Source organism: Mobula hypostoma, chromosome 26 (assembly GCF_963921235.1).
Source record: "Mobula hypostoma chromosome 26, sMobHyp1.1, whole genome shotgun sequence".
In the NCBI taxonomy this organism is placed as follows: Eukaryota; Metazoa; Chordata; class Chondrichthyes; order Myliobatiformes; family Myliobatidae; genus Mobula; species Mobula hypostoma.
The window spans coordinates 9,802,514-9,822,585 of NC_086122.1; the positions used below are offsets into that span (position 1 = coordinate 9,802,514).

The 20,072-nt window shown below is 41.7% G+C and overlaps 1 protein-coding gene across 3 annotated transcripts in view; it reads left to right on the forward strand.

Annotated features, from left to right (window-relative positions):
* Positions 1-20,072, forward strand: part of mtf1 (metal-regulatory transcription factor 1) — a 100,299-nt gene that overhangs the window by 32,639 nt on the left and 47,588 nt on the right. For all 3 annotated transcript variants that reach the window (XM_063034050.1, XM_063034051.1, XM_063034052.1), the window contains exon 3: positions 14,047-14,285. In XM_063034050.1, the coding sequence (XP_062890120.1) occupies positions 14,047-14,285 (239 nt within the window). The remainder of the gene's footprint in view (positions 1-14,046; positions 14,286-20,072) is intronic.

Consider the following 20,072-nt stretch of genomic DNA (forward strand, 5'->3'; position numbering starts at 1 on the left):
TCAGAATCAGAAATGATGGCAATCTCAAGCTATGTCATAATGTATATACCAATATCCCAAAAAAGATCCAAAATACTTAAAGCAAACATTTCCAATAAGGAGTACTCAATGTTTACTAATTAATATTTGGAATCGACATTTGATTGGTAGCTGTATGGGCACATTGTAAACTGATGACTGGTATTTTAAAATAAGAAATGGTTGACAGAGTATTTTGCATCAGTAATTGTATTAGACAAAGAAGGAAGTAAAAGCAAGATACTAAAGATCCTAGAAATTTGAAATTAAATAATACTAGAACTACCATAAGACGTAGGAGCAGAATTAGGCCATTCAAACCATCGAGTGCTTCGCCATTCCATCATGGCTGATTTATTATCCCTCTCAACCCTATTCTCCTGATTTCTCCCTGTAACCTTTAATGCCCCAACTAATCAAGAACCTATCGACCGCTGATATAAATATACTAATTGTCATGGCCTCTACAGCTGTCCATGGCAATGAATTCCACAGATTCACCACCCTCTGCCTAAAGAAATTTCTCCTCATTTGTGTTCTAAAAGGACATCCTTCTATTCTGAAGCTGTTCCCTCTGGTTTTAGACTCACCTACTATAGAAAATATCCTCTCCACATCCACTCTATCAAGGCTTTTCAATATTCGATAGCATTCAATGAGATCCCCGACCCTTCTTCTTAACTCTGGTGAGTACAGGCCCAGAGCCATCAAACACTCCTCATACATGAATCCTTTCTTCTGGGAATCATTGTTGTGAACCTTCTCTCCATGCCAGCACATCTGTTCTTAGTTAAGGGGGCCCAAAACTGCTCAGTACTCCAAGTGTGGTCTGACCAATGCCTTATAAAGCATCAGTATTACATCCTTCCTCTTGTATTGTTGTCCTCTTGAAATTAATGCTAACATTGCATTTGACTTCCTTACCACTGACTGAATGTGCAAGTTTATCTTTAGGGAATCCTGCACAAGAACTCCTAGTTCCCTTTGCACCTCTAATTTTTGAAATTTCTCCCCATTTAAAAAAAAGTCTTTGCCTTTATTCCTTCTAAAGTGCATGACTATACATTTCTCTACATTATTTTCCATGTGCCACTTTTTTACCCGGTCTCCTAATCTATTTAAGTCCTTCTACAGACTCTCTGCTTCCTCAACACCACCTGCCCTTCCACCTATCTTCGTATTGTCTGCAAACTTGGCTGGAAGCCATCAATTCTGTCATCCAAATGGTTGACGTATATGAAAAGAAGCAGTCCCAATACCGATGCCTGTGGAACACCACTAGTCACTGGCAACCAACCAGAATAGGCCCCTTTTGTTCCCACTCTTTATCTCCTGACAGCAATTCTTTTATCCATGCTAATATTATTCCTGTAATATCATGGGTTCTTGACTTGTTAAGCAGCCTCATGTGTAGCAACTTGTCAAAGGCCTTCTGAAAATCTAAGTAAACAACATCCACTGACTCTCCTTTGTCTATCCTGCTTTTCATTTGCTCAAAGAATTCCAACAGGTTTGTTAGGCAAGATTTTCCCTCAAGGAAATTGTGCTGTCTTTGGCCTGTTTTATCAAGTGCCTCGAAGTACTCCAAAACCTTATTCTTAATAATACACTTCAACATCTCACCAACTGTTGGTAAGGCTAACTAGCCTATATTTTCCTCCTGCTTCCCTCTGTTAAAGAGTGGTGCGACGTGTCATTTTCCAGTCCTCCAGCATACAGCCAGTGTCTTCCACAGTGAAGACTGATGCAAAATACTTAGAGTTTGCCTTTCCCCTAGTAGACTCCAACTACAAGCTGCTCTAAAACTTCAATGTTCTAAGTATTTTTTATATCCAAGTACATACAGTACTGTGCAAAAGTCTTATACATACACATACACACACACACACACACACACACACACACAGGTAGGCACGGACACTGAGAGACACACACACAGACACAGAGAGACACACAGACAAATATAAATATATATGTTAATTTTACTGCCTTGCGGAAACTGCTCTTCAGTTACTTCCATAACTCCCTATACTCACTGCACAGGATCTCTTCCCTCTTTGTACCTATGCCATTAGTGCCAATGTGCACCACACCCTCCCTCCTGAGAATCTTCTGCAGCTGCTCTGAAACATCCTGAATCCTAGCACCTGGGATGGCATCCTGCTGTATTTTATGCGGCCACAGAATTTCATGTCCAACCTTCTAACTATAGTCTTCTCGTACTATTATTTTGCCTGACTTCTCCCTTCCCCGCTGAACCTTAGAGCCGCCAAGATGCTGCTGCTACCGCCGCTGTGCCCTGATAGGTCATCCTACTCTTCTGCCCCCACCCCCAGCATTATCCAAAGAGATATGATTGTTGCTAAGGGGAATGGCTATAGGGGAACGCTGCATTGACAGCTTGCTCAATTTATTCATTCTGTGGTCACCCATCTGCTAGCTGAAACCTGCATTCTGGGTGTGACCACCTCAGTAAAAGTCTCATCTATGATGTTTTCAACCTCCCTGATTATCTTGAGTACATCCAGCTCCAGCTGCAGTTCCTTGACCTTGTCAGTCAGGAGCTGCATCTGGGTGCATTTACTGCAGGTATGGTCATCAGGGAGACTGTTAGGTACTCTGAAATCCCACTGCATGAACTACCGTCCTGCCTACACTTGTTATACCTTAATTTCTCAAGCTCTACCCTGTGCCTGTTCTTGCCCAACCCTGTTGAGCCAAAGCTTGACCATTCTAACACTGGCCAACTCCAACAATAGCTGCTCCACTTACACCTCACTTCTTTTTATTGGCCCTTACAACGTTACTAATAACCCAAGCAATCTCCCATTCCGCAGGCAGGTCTTGACAGGCCCCAGTCACTTTTTAAACCTGGTGTGTAAAGTCCACAAGGGAGTGTCTGCAATCTCACACTCTGCAGACTCAGCAAGTCAGGCATCAGTTGTGGGGGGGAGTGAAAAGGGAAGCTAGAATTAGCATTTGAGTTTGACTTGATGAAAGAGTCAGCAATGAGGATAACAAGTTCACGGTCTGATTAAAAAAAACTAGGTTATTTTTGAAAATGCAACTTAGTATAATTAACATAAGCAATGTAATTTCATGTAAAATATTATGTCACTAAAGTGCGATACGCTTCCAAAACTAGAGGTTATTACTACAAAGTTTTAAAAGATCAGAAATGTTGACCGCTAACAGTGGTCATCCTAATTGATTTTGCTAGGGTGTGAAGAAGACTATTCTTTTTGAATGGAAAATTGACTTATCATATAACTTTCTTAGTTGATTCAAATAAATGAAGAAAAGTTATTATGGGCAATTTAGCTTGATATCTGTTGATGTGAAACTGCAAAAGTGAGAAACATTTGTCTTACTTCTTTCTATAGAGGCTTTCGAGCTTTTAAGTATTTCCAACTTTTTTTCTATCTTTATTTTAGCTTTTAGCATTTTTGCCTTTTAATGAATAGACAATTGTTTGAATGTTTTTCTTTGAGTAATAATTGATATAGAAAATAGATTTCCTTCTCTTTTCCTGAGTACTGATTTGGAATGTCTTTTTATCTCTGTTGAAAAGCAGACATGTTTGACATTTGAAAGACCTCATCTTTCAGATGTCAAACATCTTTCAGCTGTTGGAAAAGATTCTTAGAGATAGGATCTATAGGCATTTAGAGAATCATGGTCTGATCAGGGACAGTCAGCATGGCTTTGTGAAGGGCAGATCGTGTCTAACAAGCCTGATAGAGTTCTTTGAGGAGGTGACCAGGCATATAGATGAGGGTAGTGCAGTGAATGTGATCTATATGGATTTTAGTAAGGCATTTGACAAGGTTCCACACAGTAGGCTTATTCAGAAAGTTAGAAGGCATGGGATCCAGGGAAGTTTGGCCAGGTGGATTCAGAATTGGCTTGCCTGCAGAAGGCAGAGGGTGGTGGTGGAGGGAGTACATTCAGATTGGAGGATTGTGACTAGTGGTGTCCCACAAGGATCTGTTCTGGGACCTCTACTTTTCGTGATTTTTATTAACGACCTGGATATGGGGGTAGAAGGGTGGGTTGGCAAGTTTGCAGACGACACAAAGGTTGGTGGTGTTGTAGATAGTGTAGAGGATTGTCAAAGATTGCAGAGAGACATTGATAGAATGCAGAAGTGGGCTGAGAAGTGGCAGATGGAGTTCAACCCGGAGAAGTGTGAGGTGGTACACTTTGGAAGGACAAACTCCAAGGCAGAGTACAAAGTAAATGGCAGGATACTTGGTAGTGTGGAGGAGCAGAGGGATCTTGGGGTACATGTCCACAGATCCCTGAAAGTTGCCTCACAGGTGGATAGGGTAGTTAAGAAAGCTTATGGGGTGTTAGCTTTCATAAGTCGAGGGATAGAGTTTAAGAGTTGCAATGTAATTATGCAGCCCTATAAAACTCTGGTTAGGCCACACTTGGAGTATTGTGTCCAGTTCTGGTCACCTCACTGTAGGAAGGATGTGGAAGCATTGGAAAGGGCACAGAGGAGATTTACCAGGATGTTGCCTGGTTTAGAAAGTATGCATTATGATCAGAGTTTAAGGGAGCTAGGGCTTTACTCTTTGGAGAGAAGGAGGATGAGAGGAGACATGATAGAGGTGTACAAGATAATAAGAGGAATAGATAGAGTGGATAGCCAGCGCCTCTTCCCCAGGGCACCACTGCTCAATACAAGAGGACATGGCTTTAAGGTAAGGGGTGGGAAGTTCAAGGGGGATATTAGAGGAAGGTTTTTTACTCAGAGAGTGGTTGGTGCGTATAATGCACTGCCTGAGTCAGTGCTGGAGGCAGATACGCTAGTGAAGTTTAAGAGACTACTAGACAGGTATATGGAGGAATCTAAGGTGGGGGCTTATATGGGAGGCAGGGTTTGAGGGTGGGCACAACATTGTGGGCCGAAGGGCCTGTACTGTGCTGTACTATTCTATGTTCTATCTTCAGTGGTTCAAAATTCCCTCCATACTGCATTGAAATAGGAGCATAGATTTTTGTGCTTGGACTTCTTTGGGTGCGGAAACAAAAATAGTATTCTGATTCAGTCTATCATTAGCTTTAGTACTAAATAGTCTGCTTAATCTGCTTCTTTTGGTGAGAATGTTGATTGTCGTTGAGATATCAGAGAAACCAATGGCTTAATATTTTGCGTATTTACGATTTATGTGAATCTCACGAAGCAAACATCAGTCTTCTAATTGAGAAATGTTAAAATGGGTTGCATTGGAGCAGTAATGAAGAATTATTTTAGAAAAATGTTTAATACACTGTCTCTATAATGTTATTTTAGTATCTTGTCTAAGGATTGAATACTACTGCAGCAAAACAACTTCCCCTCAGATTATAAACATGAGAAATTCTGCAGATGTTGGAAATCCCCTTTCTCGATCTGTCTCCATCTCTGGAGACACCGTTGACTCGCTATAAATCTACTAATTACTATGACTACCTCTTCACACTCTGTCTCCTGTAAAAATGCTATTCCCTTTTCTTAGTTCCTTCATCTCTGCTGCATCTATTCCCAGGATGCAGCTTTTTTTCCAGGATATCAGAGATGTCTTCCTCCTTCAAATAATGGAGTTTCCCTTCCCTCACCATTGATGCTGCCCTCACCTGCATATCCTCCAATTTCCCAAATATCCTCACTCACCACACCTTCCCGCCTCTTTGACAGACCATGAGTCTCCACATCCAACACATTATTCTCTACAACTTATGCCGTCTCCAAAGAGACCCTACCACCAAACACATCTTTACCTTACCACACCTGCTTTCCACAGGGATCACTCCCTCCATGATTCCCTTGTCCATTCATCCCTCCCAATTAATCTCCCTCTCAGTACTTAACCCTGCAAACAGCCAAAGTGCTACTACTGTCCTTTCACCTCCTCCATCACCTCCATTCAGGGCTCCAGACAGACTTTCTAAGTGGGGCAACACTTTACTGTGAATCTGCTGGGATTACCTATTGTGTCTGGTGCTCCTGATGCGGCTTCCTTATAAACTGGGGGACAGCTTCATAGAGCACCTCTGCTCCTTCTGCCAAACCAGTTCTCCTTCCGATATGTCTGTCCATGGCCTCCTCTTGTGCCACAATGAGGCCACCCTCGTGCTGGAGGAGCAGCATCTTATATTTTGTCTGGGTAGCCTTCAACATGATGGCAAGAATATCGATTTTTTTCCTTCTGGTAAAATTCTATTCCCCACTCTGGCCCCATACCTCTTCACACCTTCCTGTCACCTCCTCTGGGTGCCCTTCCTCCTTTCTTTCTCCTATGGTCTCTCTCCTATCAGATTCCTTCCTCTCCAGCCCTTTACCTTTCCTACACAACTGGCTTCATCTATCACTTTCTAGCAATCCTCCTTCCCCTACACCCCCCCTTTAACTCTGTCGTCTTCCTCCGTTCTTTCCAATCCTGAAGAAGGGTCTCAGTCTGAAATGTTGTCTGGTTTTTCATTTCTATAAATGCTGCCTAGCCTGAGTTCTTTCAATATTTTGTGTGTGTTGCTTCCCCTCAGATCATTTCAGAAAATATTGTCATCTGAAATCGTTAAATAAATTTCAATAATGTAATGAATGGCTAAAATGGTTCCTTTGATGTCATGTTTTAAATATTTTTTCCTTTGGTTGAGATCAAGAATTAATATGTTTCAGTGTCTTGTGCACGTCATTGATTCTGGACAAGTTCTTCATTTGTTACTTTATTTCCCTTTCTTGTTCATTTCCAGAATATATTTGTATTTGATGTATTACATTGATATTTTAGAAAATTCTCAACATTCAATCCCTACATATTAAAGTTTAATATTATTATGGATACTGTCTTATCTCCCAACCAAACCCAGGGCAAAAGTTCAAATTAAACCAGCCCCAACATCAATAAACAATTTTGTTCTTCTGATACCCATTACTTGAAAGTATAGAAACTAACTCTTGTAGTAATTTACAGGAAATGGTGATTAATGTGTGCTTGCTCCCACCTGTGGGTTGGCATTTAGAATGAATCTGCTAACTTCCTCAAACCTGGTACCAATATGATCATAGAGTTTAACAGCATAGAAACAGGCCTCTTGGACCAGTTTGTCTATGCGAACTAAGATACCTCTCAGAACTAGACCTAATTGCCTGTATTTGGCCTACCTCCTTCTGAATCTTTTCTTTCCATGTAGCAGTATAAAAGTCTCTTAAACATATTCTGGTTGTTTGCACCTACACAGCTTCCTCTGGCAGCTTGTTTCATATGCCCACCACCCGAGGATCCTTTTAAAATTTTTCCCCCTCTCACCTTAAATCTAAGTCTTGTAAGTTTAGACTCCCCAACCCTGGGAAAAGGACCTTATCTACACACCTCATTATCTTATATACCACTATAAAGTCATCTTTTAGTCTCCTGAGCTCCAGGGACTGAAAGTTCCAGCCCAGCCTGCTCATCCTCGTCATTAGAGCCCACCAGTTCTATTAGTATTCTTGTGAATCTTTTCTATGTCCTTCATGGAAAAAGCCTTCCATAAGCCTTCAATAAAGGCCTTCCAAAAAGCCTTCAATAGCATCAGACAGCTGAATCTACATAAGCTCTAGTCACTGATGTCTTGGCAAATGGCTGAATCAGGCTGTCAAATATTTAACTTTGTGTTTTTTTAAATTGAGATAGTGTAGAGCAGGCCCATCCAGCCCTTTGAGCCATTCCACTCAGCAATCCCCCAATTTAATCCGAGCCTAATCATGGGGCAACTTACAATGACCAATTAACCTACCAACCAGTACATCTTAGGACCCATATGGTCATGGGGAGAACATAGTCATAGTCATACTTTATTGATCCCGGGGGAAACTGGTTTTCGTTACAGTTGCACCATAAATAATTAAATAGTAATAAAACCATAAATAGTTAAATAGTAATATGTAAATTATGACAGGAAATAAGTCCAGGACCAGCCTATTGGCTCAGGGTGTCTGACCCTCCAAGGGAGGAGTTGTAAAGTTTGATGGCCACAAGCAGGAATTACTTTCTATGATGCTCTGTGTTGCATCTCGGTGGAATGAGTCTCTGGCTGAATGTAACTCCTGTGCCCAACCAGTACATTATGTAGTGGATGGGAGACATTGTCCAAGATGGCATGCAACTTGGACGGCATCCTCTTTTCAGACACCACGGTCAGAGAGCCCAGTTTCATCCCCACAACATCACTGGCCTTATGAATGAGTTTGTTGATTCTGTTGGTGTCTGCTACCCTCAGCTTGCTGTCCCAGCACACAACAGCAAACATGATCGTACTGGCCACCACAGACTCGTAGAACATCCTCAGCATCGTCCAGCAGATGTGAAAGGACCTCCATCTCGTCAGGGAATAGAGACGGCTCTGACCCTTCTTGTAGACAGCCTCGTGTTCTTTGACCAGTCCAGTTTATTGTCAATTCGTATCCCCATACAAACTCGTTACAGACAGTGGTGGGAATTGAACCGGGGTCATTTGTACTGTAAAGCAACATGCTAACTACTATGCTACCGTGTGTGCCCAAAGTTTCTGACATTAATAAACGTTTACAGTCATTTAAAGGCTATTCTAAATTAATCTCACTATTCAATGAATACAAAAACACAACAAAGAGACACCATTGTATTTAATCATTATAAAATCAGTAGAGCTGCCGCCTGCCCTGGCAGGTTTCGCGATCTACAAAAAAGACAGGGATCCACAGAAGTAGAAACCAGCCGCAACGTTGAATCAGTGTACATCCTATAGGTAAATTCTTTCATGGTAGCTGAATTGCAGGAAGTTGTTATTCTGTCACCCAACTTCAAATGCATATGGGAAATCGCTGCCAATTGCCTGTTAAGCTTAGACTTCTGCATGTTGCACAGAATGCCTTAACTTCCTGGTGGTTATGGAAGGAAGTTCCACACAAAATCTGTGGTGGAATATTTTGAAATGTGCACATTAACCTGCCAAACTAATCTTCTAGATACCTTCCTTGGCTTATGGAATGAACTTGAGCACTAGTTTTTAAAATAGAAGAAAAAGTTGTGATGATCGTCCCAAGTTAGAGAAGTTGTTCACATTGTTCCAAATGCTATGATATACAGTTACAAGAAAAAGTTTGTGAATGAACCCTTTGCAATTACCTGGTAATCTGGTTTCATCTTCGTCTTAAATCACAATAATGCACAAACACAGCCTGCATAAGCTAATAACACAAACAATAGTACTACTTGTCAATACCAAGTACACTATTTAAACAATCATAGTCTAGGTTCAAACAAGTATGTGAACCTCTGGGGTAATACATTCTACAAAAACTATTTGGAGTCAAGTTTTCCACTCAGAGTTGAGATTTGAGGTGTGGGTTGTAGAGGTGCCTTCCCTGTTTAAAAAAAGACACACAAAGTCAGTTTACTGACAGTACTTGCTCTTCTCAAGAAAGATCTGTTTATGTGTACCATGCCTCAATCAAAACAACTTTCAGAGGACCTTGGGAGAAGAACTATAGACGTGCTTGAAGCTGGAAAAGGCTACAAAATCATTTCTGGGACACCAGGTAGCACCGTTGAGCCCTCTGGAGACGTTGTGGGCTTATCAACGAAACGTCAAAGAAGGAGGGTGCCCACCTGATGACCTCGATGACGTACCTACCCTCCCTCCTTATCACCACTGCAAACCCACTGCCAACATCGAGAGTGCCAACTTACCATAGGGATTGAAACATCAGGTCCTAGTAGCTCTATTAAAGACCTGAAAGACCTGAGTGTTAATCAGTCTGCAAAGATCACTCCAAAAGCAAAGCACAATGTGCAATGCTGAAGGAGGTGAAAAAGAACCAGAGTACCAGCGAAAGACCTGCAGAAATCTTCAGGATCCCTGGCATGTGTCCACTATAAGAAAAGCACTGAACAAGAATGGTGTTCATGGAAGGTCGCCAAGGAGGAAACCACTGCTTTTCAAACAAACATTGCTGCACATCTCAAGTGTGCAAAAGGCCTCTTGGATATTCCGCAACACTTCTGGGACAATGTTATATGGACAGAAGACACAGAAGTGAATTTTTTTGGCAGAAATGCACACCACTGTGTTTGAAGGTTTTTTAAAAAACGGCACTGCACACCAACACTCAAACCTCATCCCAACTGTAGAGCATGGTGGAAGGAGCATCAGGATTTGGGGCTGCTTTGTTGTCTGAGGTTCTGGATAGTTTGCAATCATTGAGGAAACAAATTCAAAATTGTATCAGGATTTTATAGGAGAGTGTCAGAATAGCAGTCGGTCACCTGAAGCTTAATAGTTTAATGGTGTGACAAGACAATGATCTGAAATGCAAGAATAAATCAACAACAGAATTGTTTAAAAAGATGATACTTTGTGTTTTGGAATGGCCAAGTCAGAGTCCAGACCATAAACCAATTGAAATGCTATGGCATGACTTGAAGAGGGCTGTTCATGCAAGGAATCTCAGAAATATTGATGAATTGAAACAGTTTTATATGGAGGAATGGTCTAAAATTCCTCCTTGCCATTGTGCAAGTCTGATCAGCAGCTCTAGGAAATGTTTGGTGGAGGCTATTGCTGCTAAAGGAGAGTCTACCAGTTATTAAATACAACGGTTCACATACTTTTTCCAGCAACACACATCAAAGTTGCTGGTGAACGCAGCAGGCCAGGCAGCATCTCTAGGAAGAGGTACAGTCAACGTTTCAGGCCGAGACCCTTCGTCAGAACTAACTGAAGGAAGAGTTAGTAAGAGATTTGAAAGTGGGAGGGGGAGGGAGAGATCCAAAATGATCCGAGAAGACAGGAGGGGGAGGGATGGAGCCAAGAGCTGGACAGGTGATTGGCAAAAGGGATATGAGAGGATCATGGGACAGGAGGCCCAGGGAGAAAGACAAGGGCGGGAGGAACCCAGAGGATGGGCAAGGGGTATAGTGAGAGGGACAGAGGGAGAAAAAGGAGACTGAAAGAAAGAAATGAAAAGCCTCAAATTTCCAACGTCTCCGCCACATCTGCTCTCAGGATGAGGCTTTTCATTCCAGGACGAGGGAGATGTCCTCCTTTTTTAAAGAAAGGGGCTTCCCTTCCTCCACTATCAACTCTGCTCTCAAACGCATCTCCCCCATTTCACGCACATCTGCTCTCACTCCATCCTCCCGCCACCCCACTAGGAATATGGTTCCCCTGTTCCTCACCTACCACCCCACCAGCCTCTGGGTCTAACATATTATTCTCCGTAACTTCTGCCACCTCCAACGGGATCCCACCACTAAGCACATCTTTCCCTCCCCCCCGCCCCCTGCTTTCCGCAGGGATCGCTCCCTACGCGACTCCCTTGTCCATTTGTCCCCCCCATCCCTCCCCACTGATCTCCCTCCTGGCACTTATCCTTGTAAGCGGAACAAGTGTTACATATGCCCTTACACTTCCTCCCTTACCACCATTCAGGGCCCCAGACAGTCCTTCCAGGTGAGGTGACACTTCACCTGTGAGTCGGCTGGGGTGATATACTGAGTCCGGTGCTCCCGATGTGGCCTTCTATGTATTGGCGAGACCCAACGCAGACTGGGAGACTGCTTTGCTGAACACCTACGCTCTGTCCGCCAGAGAAAGCAGGATCTCCCAGTGGCCACACATTTTAATTCCACATCCCATTCCCATTCTGACAGGTCTATCCACGGCCTCCTCTACTGTAAAGATGAAGCCACTCTCAGGTTGGAGGAACAACACCTTATATTCCGTCTGGGTAGCCTCCAACCTGATGGCATGAACATTGACTTCTCTAACTTCCACTAATGCCCCACCTCCCCCTCGTACCCCATCCGTTATTTATTTTTATACACACATTCTTTCTCTCACTCTCCTTTTTTCTCCCTCTGTCCCTCTGACTATACCCCTTGCCCATCCTCTGGTTCCCCCCACCTTGTCTTTCTTCCCAGACCTCCTGTCCCATGATCCTCTCATATCCCTTTTGCCAATCACCTGTCCAGCTCTTGGCTCCATCCCTCCCCCTCCTGTCTTCTCCTATCATTTTGGATCTCCCACTCCCCCTCCCACTTTCAAATCTCTTACTAACTCTTCCTTCAGTTAGTCCTGACGAAGGGTCTCGGCCTGAAACGTCAACTGTACCTCTTCCTAGAGATGCTGCCTGGCCTGCTGCGTTCACCAGCAACTTTGATGTGTGTTGCTTGAATTTCCAGCATCTGCAGTATTCCTGTTGTTTACATACTTTTTCCAGTCTGGACTATGAATGATTAAACAATCTGTTCAATAAAGACATGAAAAGTACAGTTGTGTGTTAATAGTTTAGGCAGATTATGTTTGTCTATTATTGTAACTTGGATGAAGATCAGACCACATTTTACAAGTAATTAATGCAGAAAACCAGGTAATTGCAAAGAGTTCACAAACTTACTCTTGCAATTTTAAGTCAGTAATCATTACAGTTGCAGAGATTGCTGCCCATGTCTGTACAACAAAGTCTTGTAAACGTGTGTTTGAGGGGGTCTCCTTTGGCAAGTTTATTAGTTTGTGATGTGATGAACTTGCTGCTGTCTCTGAACACACATTTGTTCTTGTGTTCAATAATTCATGCAAATTATCCATAATTTCAATGACTCATTTGAAAGGGAGCTCCTCTTTTAAAATTCCATAATTGCATTGAAATACCACCTTTAGATTATGTTGTGGAATAGAATTTAATGTTGAAATGTTGCTACTGAAATTATTAATTTTGAAAATTTCTAACAAAATTTTGAGTTGAATCCCAGATTCTGTATTTGACCAGCACTGAGTTTAGTCTCAAATGTGGGCTCATAGTTGCAGATTTGAATTCTCTGCTGATGAATTTGGCACTAAAGAAAACTTGAAACAATAAATATTTTCAATAGTGAGAGCAATGTGTTGGTAGAGCTAAACAGATATTCATGATTTTCTAAGTGTTTATTGGATAAAGTTATTGTTTCGATGTATAGATATAAGCCTACATTCTTCATATTTAAGCTGTTCACTTGAAAATCTGTTTAGACATCAGTTTCAATTCTCTACTACTGTGATTGACTTTCATGTTTGATTTTACTCCTTTGTAGGGTGTGTGTTTAATTTGGAAGATGTTGAGCCACGACTGCTGTGTACATACATCTACTGATGCTTCTGGACACATCTTCAGTGATGTTCCTGGAATCATCCGGTGTTTTGGGTCTTTCAACATCATACAACCTCCTCCAGGTTACCCAGCCGGGGCTAATCAGACCTCAGCTTGTGTCCAGATGGCTAGCCACTTATGACTCCATGGCTCCCCTCTTTTGAGCCACAGCCATCTTGAGGCCCTCTCTGCCGCATTGGTGGTACTGCGGATGGCTCTCCTCTTCCTCTCTCCCTTGATGCCCAAATTACTGAAGGCTCTAGCTAAGGAACGGGCTGCGAATCCCCTACAACCAACCTCCACTGGGAGACACCTCGCTCTCCATCCAGCCTGCTGACAGTTGCTGACCAGTCCTGCGTACTTAGAGAGCTTCCTTTCAAAGGCCTCTTCCAAGCGATCTGCAGTATTTATGGAGCAATAATTATGTTTGATGGTCAGCAGGGAGAAAATGTTAAACTAGCAAGGGCAGGAATGCTGAGTTTATTGCACTTGGCACAGGATAGAGGCAGCAAAATTTTGAATGCTCTAATTGATCTACTCTGATAGTTTGGATATATTTTTCATTCTTACAGTATTTACGCTAATGAATGTCGATTGGACATGTTCAAATGTTTTTAATGTTGCACTTGAAGATGGCTTGCATTGACAGACTGTATTTGGTTATACCAATACATTTCTTTTGTCCTCTATTTGCATATTTGTGGATATTTAATATCATGTTTAGTTTTAACATGCTTCAGTGGCTTTGCATTAGAATGTTTCTTCTCAGAACATCTATAGAATTGACCGATGATAGTTCCAAATTATACAAAAAAAACTAAGTATTGAATGAGTAAATTCCAAATGGAAAGTGTATAATTTGACACTGTTAACATTTTTTGCACCCACAGGTAAAACGGTATCAGTGTACATTTGAAGGCTGTCCGCGAACATATAGCACAGCAGGGAATCTACGGACGCATCAGAAGACTCACCGTGGTGAATACACTTTTGTTTGCAACCAGCAAGGCTGTGGCAAAGCCTTTCTCACCTCCTACAGCCTACGAATCCATGTCCGAGTCCATACCAAGGAAAAGCCATTTGAATGTGATGTACAGGGTTGTGAAAAAGCATTTAACACACTGTATAGGTAAGATAGTGTAATAAGTGATTCTCTTTTGGATGAGTTCCGTAAGCTCACTCGTAATCTGGACTGGAATCTTAAAAATAAATTTTTTCTATAAAATGCTTGGTAATGAAGGGAAATTATTTTCTTCTCCCTACCACCCCCCCCCCCCCCCGTAAATTCAGATTTTATTCCTGGCTAAATGGTACAGTTTAATATGAAATGTAATCGATTTATGAGAATTTAATGCTAAATAAGCATAAATGCTGGCCCCAATTGTATTATACATTGTTCTTTATTTATTAAATTTACCTTGCATAATTAGTTGGTACATTCAGCATTAGTCTTTGCAATCATTTTACAGAATGCTTCCATTATTGCAACAGTGGAATCTCCTTTACTGATTGGCTAGTGGCATTCTGCAGGGGTCGGTGTTGGGATCACTTCTTTCCACATTAAATGTCAATAATTTTGGGTGACGGAATTGAAGGCTTTGTGGCCAAGTTTGTGGTTGATACAATGATAGGTGGAGGGGCAGGTAGTGTTGAGGATGCAGGAAGACTGCCAAAGGGCTTAGACAGATTGGGAGAATGAGCAAAGAAGTAGCAGATGGAAAACAGTGTATAGAAATATATAATCATGCACCTTGTAGAAAGAATAAAGGTGTAGACTAATTAATAAATGGAAAGCAAATTCAGAAATCAGAAGTGCAAAGGGACGTTGGAGTCCATGTGCAGGATTCTCTAAAGGCTAACTTGCTAGTTAAGTCAATGGTAAGGAAGACAAATGCAAAGTTAGCACTAATTTCAAGAGGATTAGAATATAAAAGCAAGGATTTACTGCTAACATTTTATAAAGCATCGGTCAGACTGCACTTGGAATATTGTGAGTAGTTTTGGGCCCCTTTTCTAAGAAAGGTTGTGCTGGCATTGGAGAAGGTCCAGAGGATGCTCGCAAGAATGATTCCAGGAATGAAAGGATTAATGTATGAAGAGCACTTGATAGCCATGGGCCTGTACACACTGTACTTTAGAAGAATCTGTGGGGATTACATTAAAACATATTGAAAGGCCTAATTAGAGTGGATCTGGAGTGTGTTTCCTATAGTTGGGTAGTCTAGGATCAAAATACATGGATGCCCCTTTACAACAGAAATGAGGAATTTCTTTAGGCAGAGAGTCGTGAATCTGTGGAATTCATTGCCACAGACAGCTACGGAGGCCAAGTCGTTGAATATATTTAAAGTGCAGGATAACTTCTTGATTAATAAGGGTGTGAAAGGTTACAGGGAGAAGACAGGAGAATATCATCAAGGGGGTTAATATATCTGCCATGATGGAATGGGGGAGCAGGCATGATGGGCCAAATGGCCTAGTTCTGCTTCTATATCTTGGGGTATTATAAGTAGTAATTGGTTTTCATTAGTGCGCAATTTTACTGAATTTGCCTAGAAATCACTCGAGGCCTTCAAGGCTTTTTGTTAAAATTTATGTTATGACATCATAAGTTAACATACATTTCTCACAGCACGTCTTGACTGTGAGGGACTTGTAATATTACTACTTTCGTTTTTCACGTATACTGTTTGACCTGCTGATTGGTTCCAGCATTTTCTCTTTTATTTCAGGCTTTTATCATTACTGTTTTTATTACTTCTGCCATGTGAATTGTAACTGTGATGTGGATTTATATTTTGATTGGTGGAAAATATGTTTTTTTAAAATTAAGCAGCAACAGTTGAAAATTTCTACAATGAATCTAGGTCATGCATTTTGCCAATTTCTATAACTTGTCAATTTCACTCTTTAAAACAGGAGTTCCCAATCTTTCTTACACCATTGAGCAAGGGATCTATGAACCCCAGGTTGGGAACCCCTGCTTCAAAATACAATTTAATAATCGCTGGTCCTTTAATCAATGATTGGTCTTGATCCAAAGTATTATCTCAAGTTAGTTTTCCATAGTTGCTAGTCAATAAATTAATTTTAAAATATATGCTTCTACAGTTTTCTTCCAGAAGCTTGGCTTCCCTTCCAGCATAGTTGATGTGCCCTGACACATAGTTGCTCCATTTCCTACATGTCTGATCTGATCCTCACTTCTCCTTCCTAGGCAGACTAGCAGTAGAGTTGTTTTGGTCTTCAACTTTCTCCCCACCAGCCTCTGCAACGAAAATTATCCTCTGTCATTTCAGAGGATCTGTCCTGCATCCAAAATATAGGTACCATTATAAAGAGCACGGCGTTGCCTCTGCTTTCTTAGAAGTTTGCAAAGATTCGGCATATCATCTGAAATTTAGAAAAATTGCTATAGATGTGCAGTGTATACTGGCTGGTTGCATCACGGCCTGGTATGGAAACAGCAATGCCCTTGAACGGAAAAGCATTCAAATACGGCTCAGTCCATCAAGGGGAAAGTCCTTCCACCATGGAGCACATCTACAAAGAGTGCTGTTGCAGAAAAAAAGCATCCATCATCAAGGACCCCCACCATCCAGGCTATGCTTTCTTCTCAACACACGCAAAATGCTAGAGGAACTCAGCAGGCCCAGCAGCAACTATGGAAAAAAGAACTGTCGATATTTTGGGCCGAGACCCTTCGGCAGGACTGGTGTTGCTTGGATTTCCGGTATCTGCAAATTCTCTCTTGTTTATGCTCTCTTCTGGTTCATGCCATCAGGAAGAAGGTGCGAGAGCCTCAGGGCCCACACCACCAAGTTCAGGAATAGTTATTGCCCCTCAACCATCAGGCATTTGAACCAGAGGGGATAACTTCACTCACCCCAGCAGTGAACTAATTCCACAACCTATGGTCTCTCTTTCAAGGACTCTTTGTTTCATGTTATTTATTGCATATTTATTTATGTATGTATGTATTTGCACAGCTTGTAGTCAGCCCTGTTGGTGCGGTTTTACATTGATTCTATTACGGTTGTTACTCTATTATGGATTTATTGAGCATGCCCTTTAGAAAATGAATCTCTGGGTTGTATGTGGTGATATGTATGTACTTTGATACTTTAATAAATTTACTTTGAACTTTGCGTTTCTACCAGTTCCACATAGTCTTGCTACCGGTCATATCTTCCCTCTCCCCTTGCCACTACTCCTTTGTGATTTCTGCAGCAATTGTGCTCTTCTAGACTTCTTGCTGCACTCATCTCACCTTTCCCATTTTCTGGCATGTTCCCCTGCAAACAAACATGATATACACCTGTCTACTCACCTGTCCGCATGTCACCATGCAGGGCTCAGGTAAAGCTGAGATTCACCTGCACTTGGAACCTGCTGTACTGCATTAGGTGCTCACAATATAGCCTGCTCTACATTAGTGAAACTATGCAAATGAGGCAATAGTTCTGCAGAATACCTGCACTCTGTCATGTATGTCATTTTAACTCCTTTCCACTACCCCCTCCTCTCACACCAACCTGTTTGCTCTCATCTTCTCCACTGCAAATACAACTTGGGAGAACAACACCTCATTCTGCTTGGGTAGCTTACAATCCAATACTATGAGTATGGAACTGTCCAATTTCAGTTTACCTACACCATTGCTACTCTCCCACGCACACTTGCCTATCCACCTAGTCTTCTTCTCCCTTCTGTTCATCTCTCTCGACCCTTCATCACACCTGGTTCTAATTGACCGTCTACCCCCTACCCACCTGCCTCCACCTATCATCTATCTGCATAACTTACACACCCTCCCACCTAACCATTTACATACTCTATGTACTATCAATCTTTCTTGTTCCTTCTCAGTCCTGGTGCAGGGTTTAACATGTTAATTTACACTTTTTGTCTTTACAGATGCTGCTTAACCCACTGTGTCTTTTTCATTGTTCTTTTTTTTTGTTCTAGCTTCCTGCATCTCCACAATATTGCCTTAAGTTACTTTTCAGAATTTAATTTCAGACCTCCTTGTGTTTTTCCAAAGGTATTTACGACATGAGTACAGAAATTAATACAGCTTTACCACTTCTGTTCAGCAAAGCTAAATTTAGTTTGCTTGTGTAAAATATAATGCTACATCTGCTTACAGTTCCTGAATTAGCTGCTCATACACAAAGGGAGCCAAACTTAGTAATCAACATCTTTATTTCTCCTGCAGGCTGAGTACTAATGAGTGCTTATGTTCCCTTGGCACTTAAATTGTACAGGCAGGCACCTGATTGCTTGAGGCCTGCGCCCAATGGGCAACATTGTTTTCATCGACACCATGACCATGCATGAGGGAATAAGATATGATCAAACTTGTTTTTCACCTACTTATTTGCTTGATGCATTACATAACCAAGTTTAGCATTAGCTATCAGTTTGAGGAAAATGGTGGTTCTTATTAAAGACCTCTGTTAATTCATGAGGCACCAAGTGATTCACAAGAAGTATATTTCAAAAAAAATTCCACTCACTTATAAAATATGGAAGCAAACTTCCAAGTAATGAATTTCCACAAAAAAATGCTGTATGACCTTGTAACAAAAATATTTTAAAATTCATTCCTTGTTCTTTTCTGATTCAGCAGCAAGAGGGATTTGCAAACAAATGAGGCAATGTACATGTGTGAAAGGTTATATTTTTTTAAAAAGTTTCAAGTTCAAAGTAAGTTTTATTATCAGAGTATATGTATGTCATCACATACAGCCTTTGATTCACTTTTCTGTGGGCATACTCAGCAAATCTATAGAATTGTGCCTACAACAGGATCAATGAAAGATCAGTCAGAAGACAACAAATTGTGCAAATGCAAATGTAAGTAAATAGCAATAAATAATGAGAACATGAAATAACAAGATAAACATAGAAAATAGGTGCAGGAGTAGGCCATTCGGCCCTTCGAGCCTGCACCGCCATATATTATGATCATGACTGATCATCCAACTCAGAACCCCGCCCCAGCCTTCCCTCCATACCCCCTGACCCCCGTAGCCACAAGGGCCATATCTAACTCTCTCTTAAATATAGCCAATGAACTGGCCTCAACAGTTTCCTGTGGCAGTGAATTCCACAGATTCACCACTCTCTGTGTGAAGTTTTTCCTAATCTCGGTCCTAAAAGGCTTCTCCTTTATCCTCAAACTGTGACCCCTCGTTCTGGACTTCCCCAACATCGGGAACAATCTTCCTGCATCTAGCCTGTCCAATCCCTTTAGGATCTTATACGTTTCAATCAGATCCCCCCTCAATCTTCTAAATTCCAACGAGTACAAGCCCAATTCATCCAGTCTTTCTTCATATGAAAGTCCTGCCATCCCAGGAATCAATCTGGTGAACCTTCTTTGTACTCCCTCTATGGCAAAGATGTCTTTCCTCAGATTAGGGGACCAAAACTGCACACAATACTCCAGGTGTGGTCTCACCAAGGCCTTGTACAACTGCAGTAGTACCTCCCTGCTCCTGTACTCGAATCCTCTCGCTATAAATGCCAGCATACCATTCGCCTTTTTCACCGCCTGCTGTACCTGCATGCCCACTTTCAATGACTGGTGTATAATGACACCCAGGTCTCGTTGCACCTCCCCTTTTCCTAATCGGCCACCATTCAGATAATAATCTGTTTTCCTATTTTTGCCACCAAAGTGGATAACTTCACATTTATCCACATTAAATTGCATCTGCCATGAATTTGCCCACTCACCCAACCTATCCAAGTCACCCTGCATCCTCTTAGCATCCTCCTCACTGCTAACACTGCCACCCAGCTTCGTGTCATCCGCAAACTTGGAGATGCTGCATTTAATTCCCTCATCCAAGTTATTAATATATATTGTAAACAACTGGGGTCCCAGCACTGAGCCTTGCGGTACCCC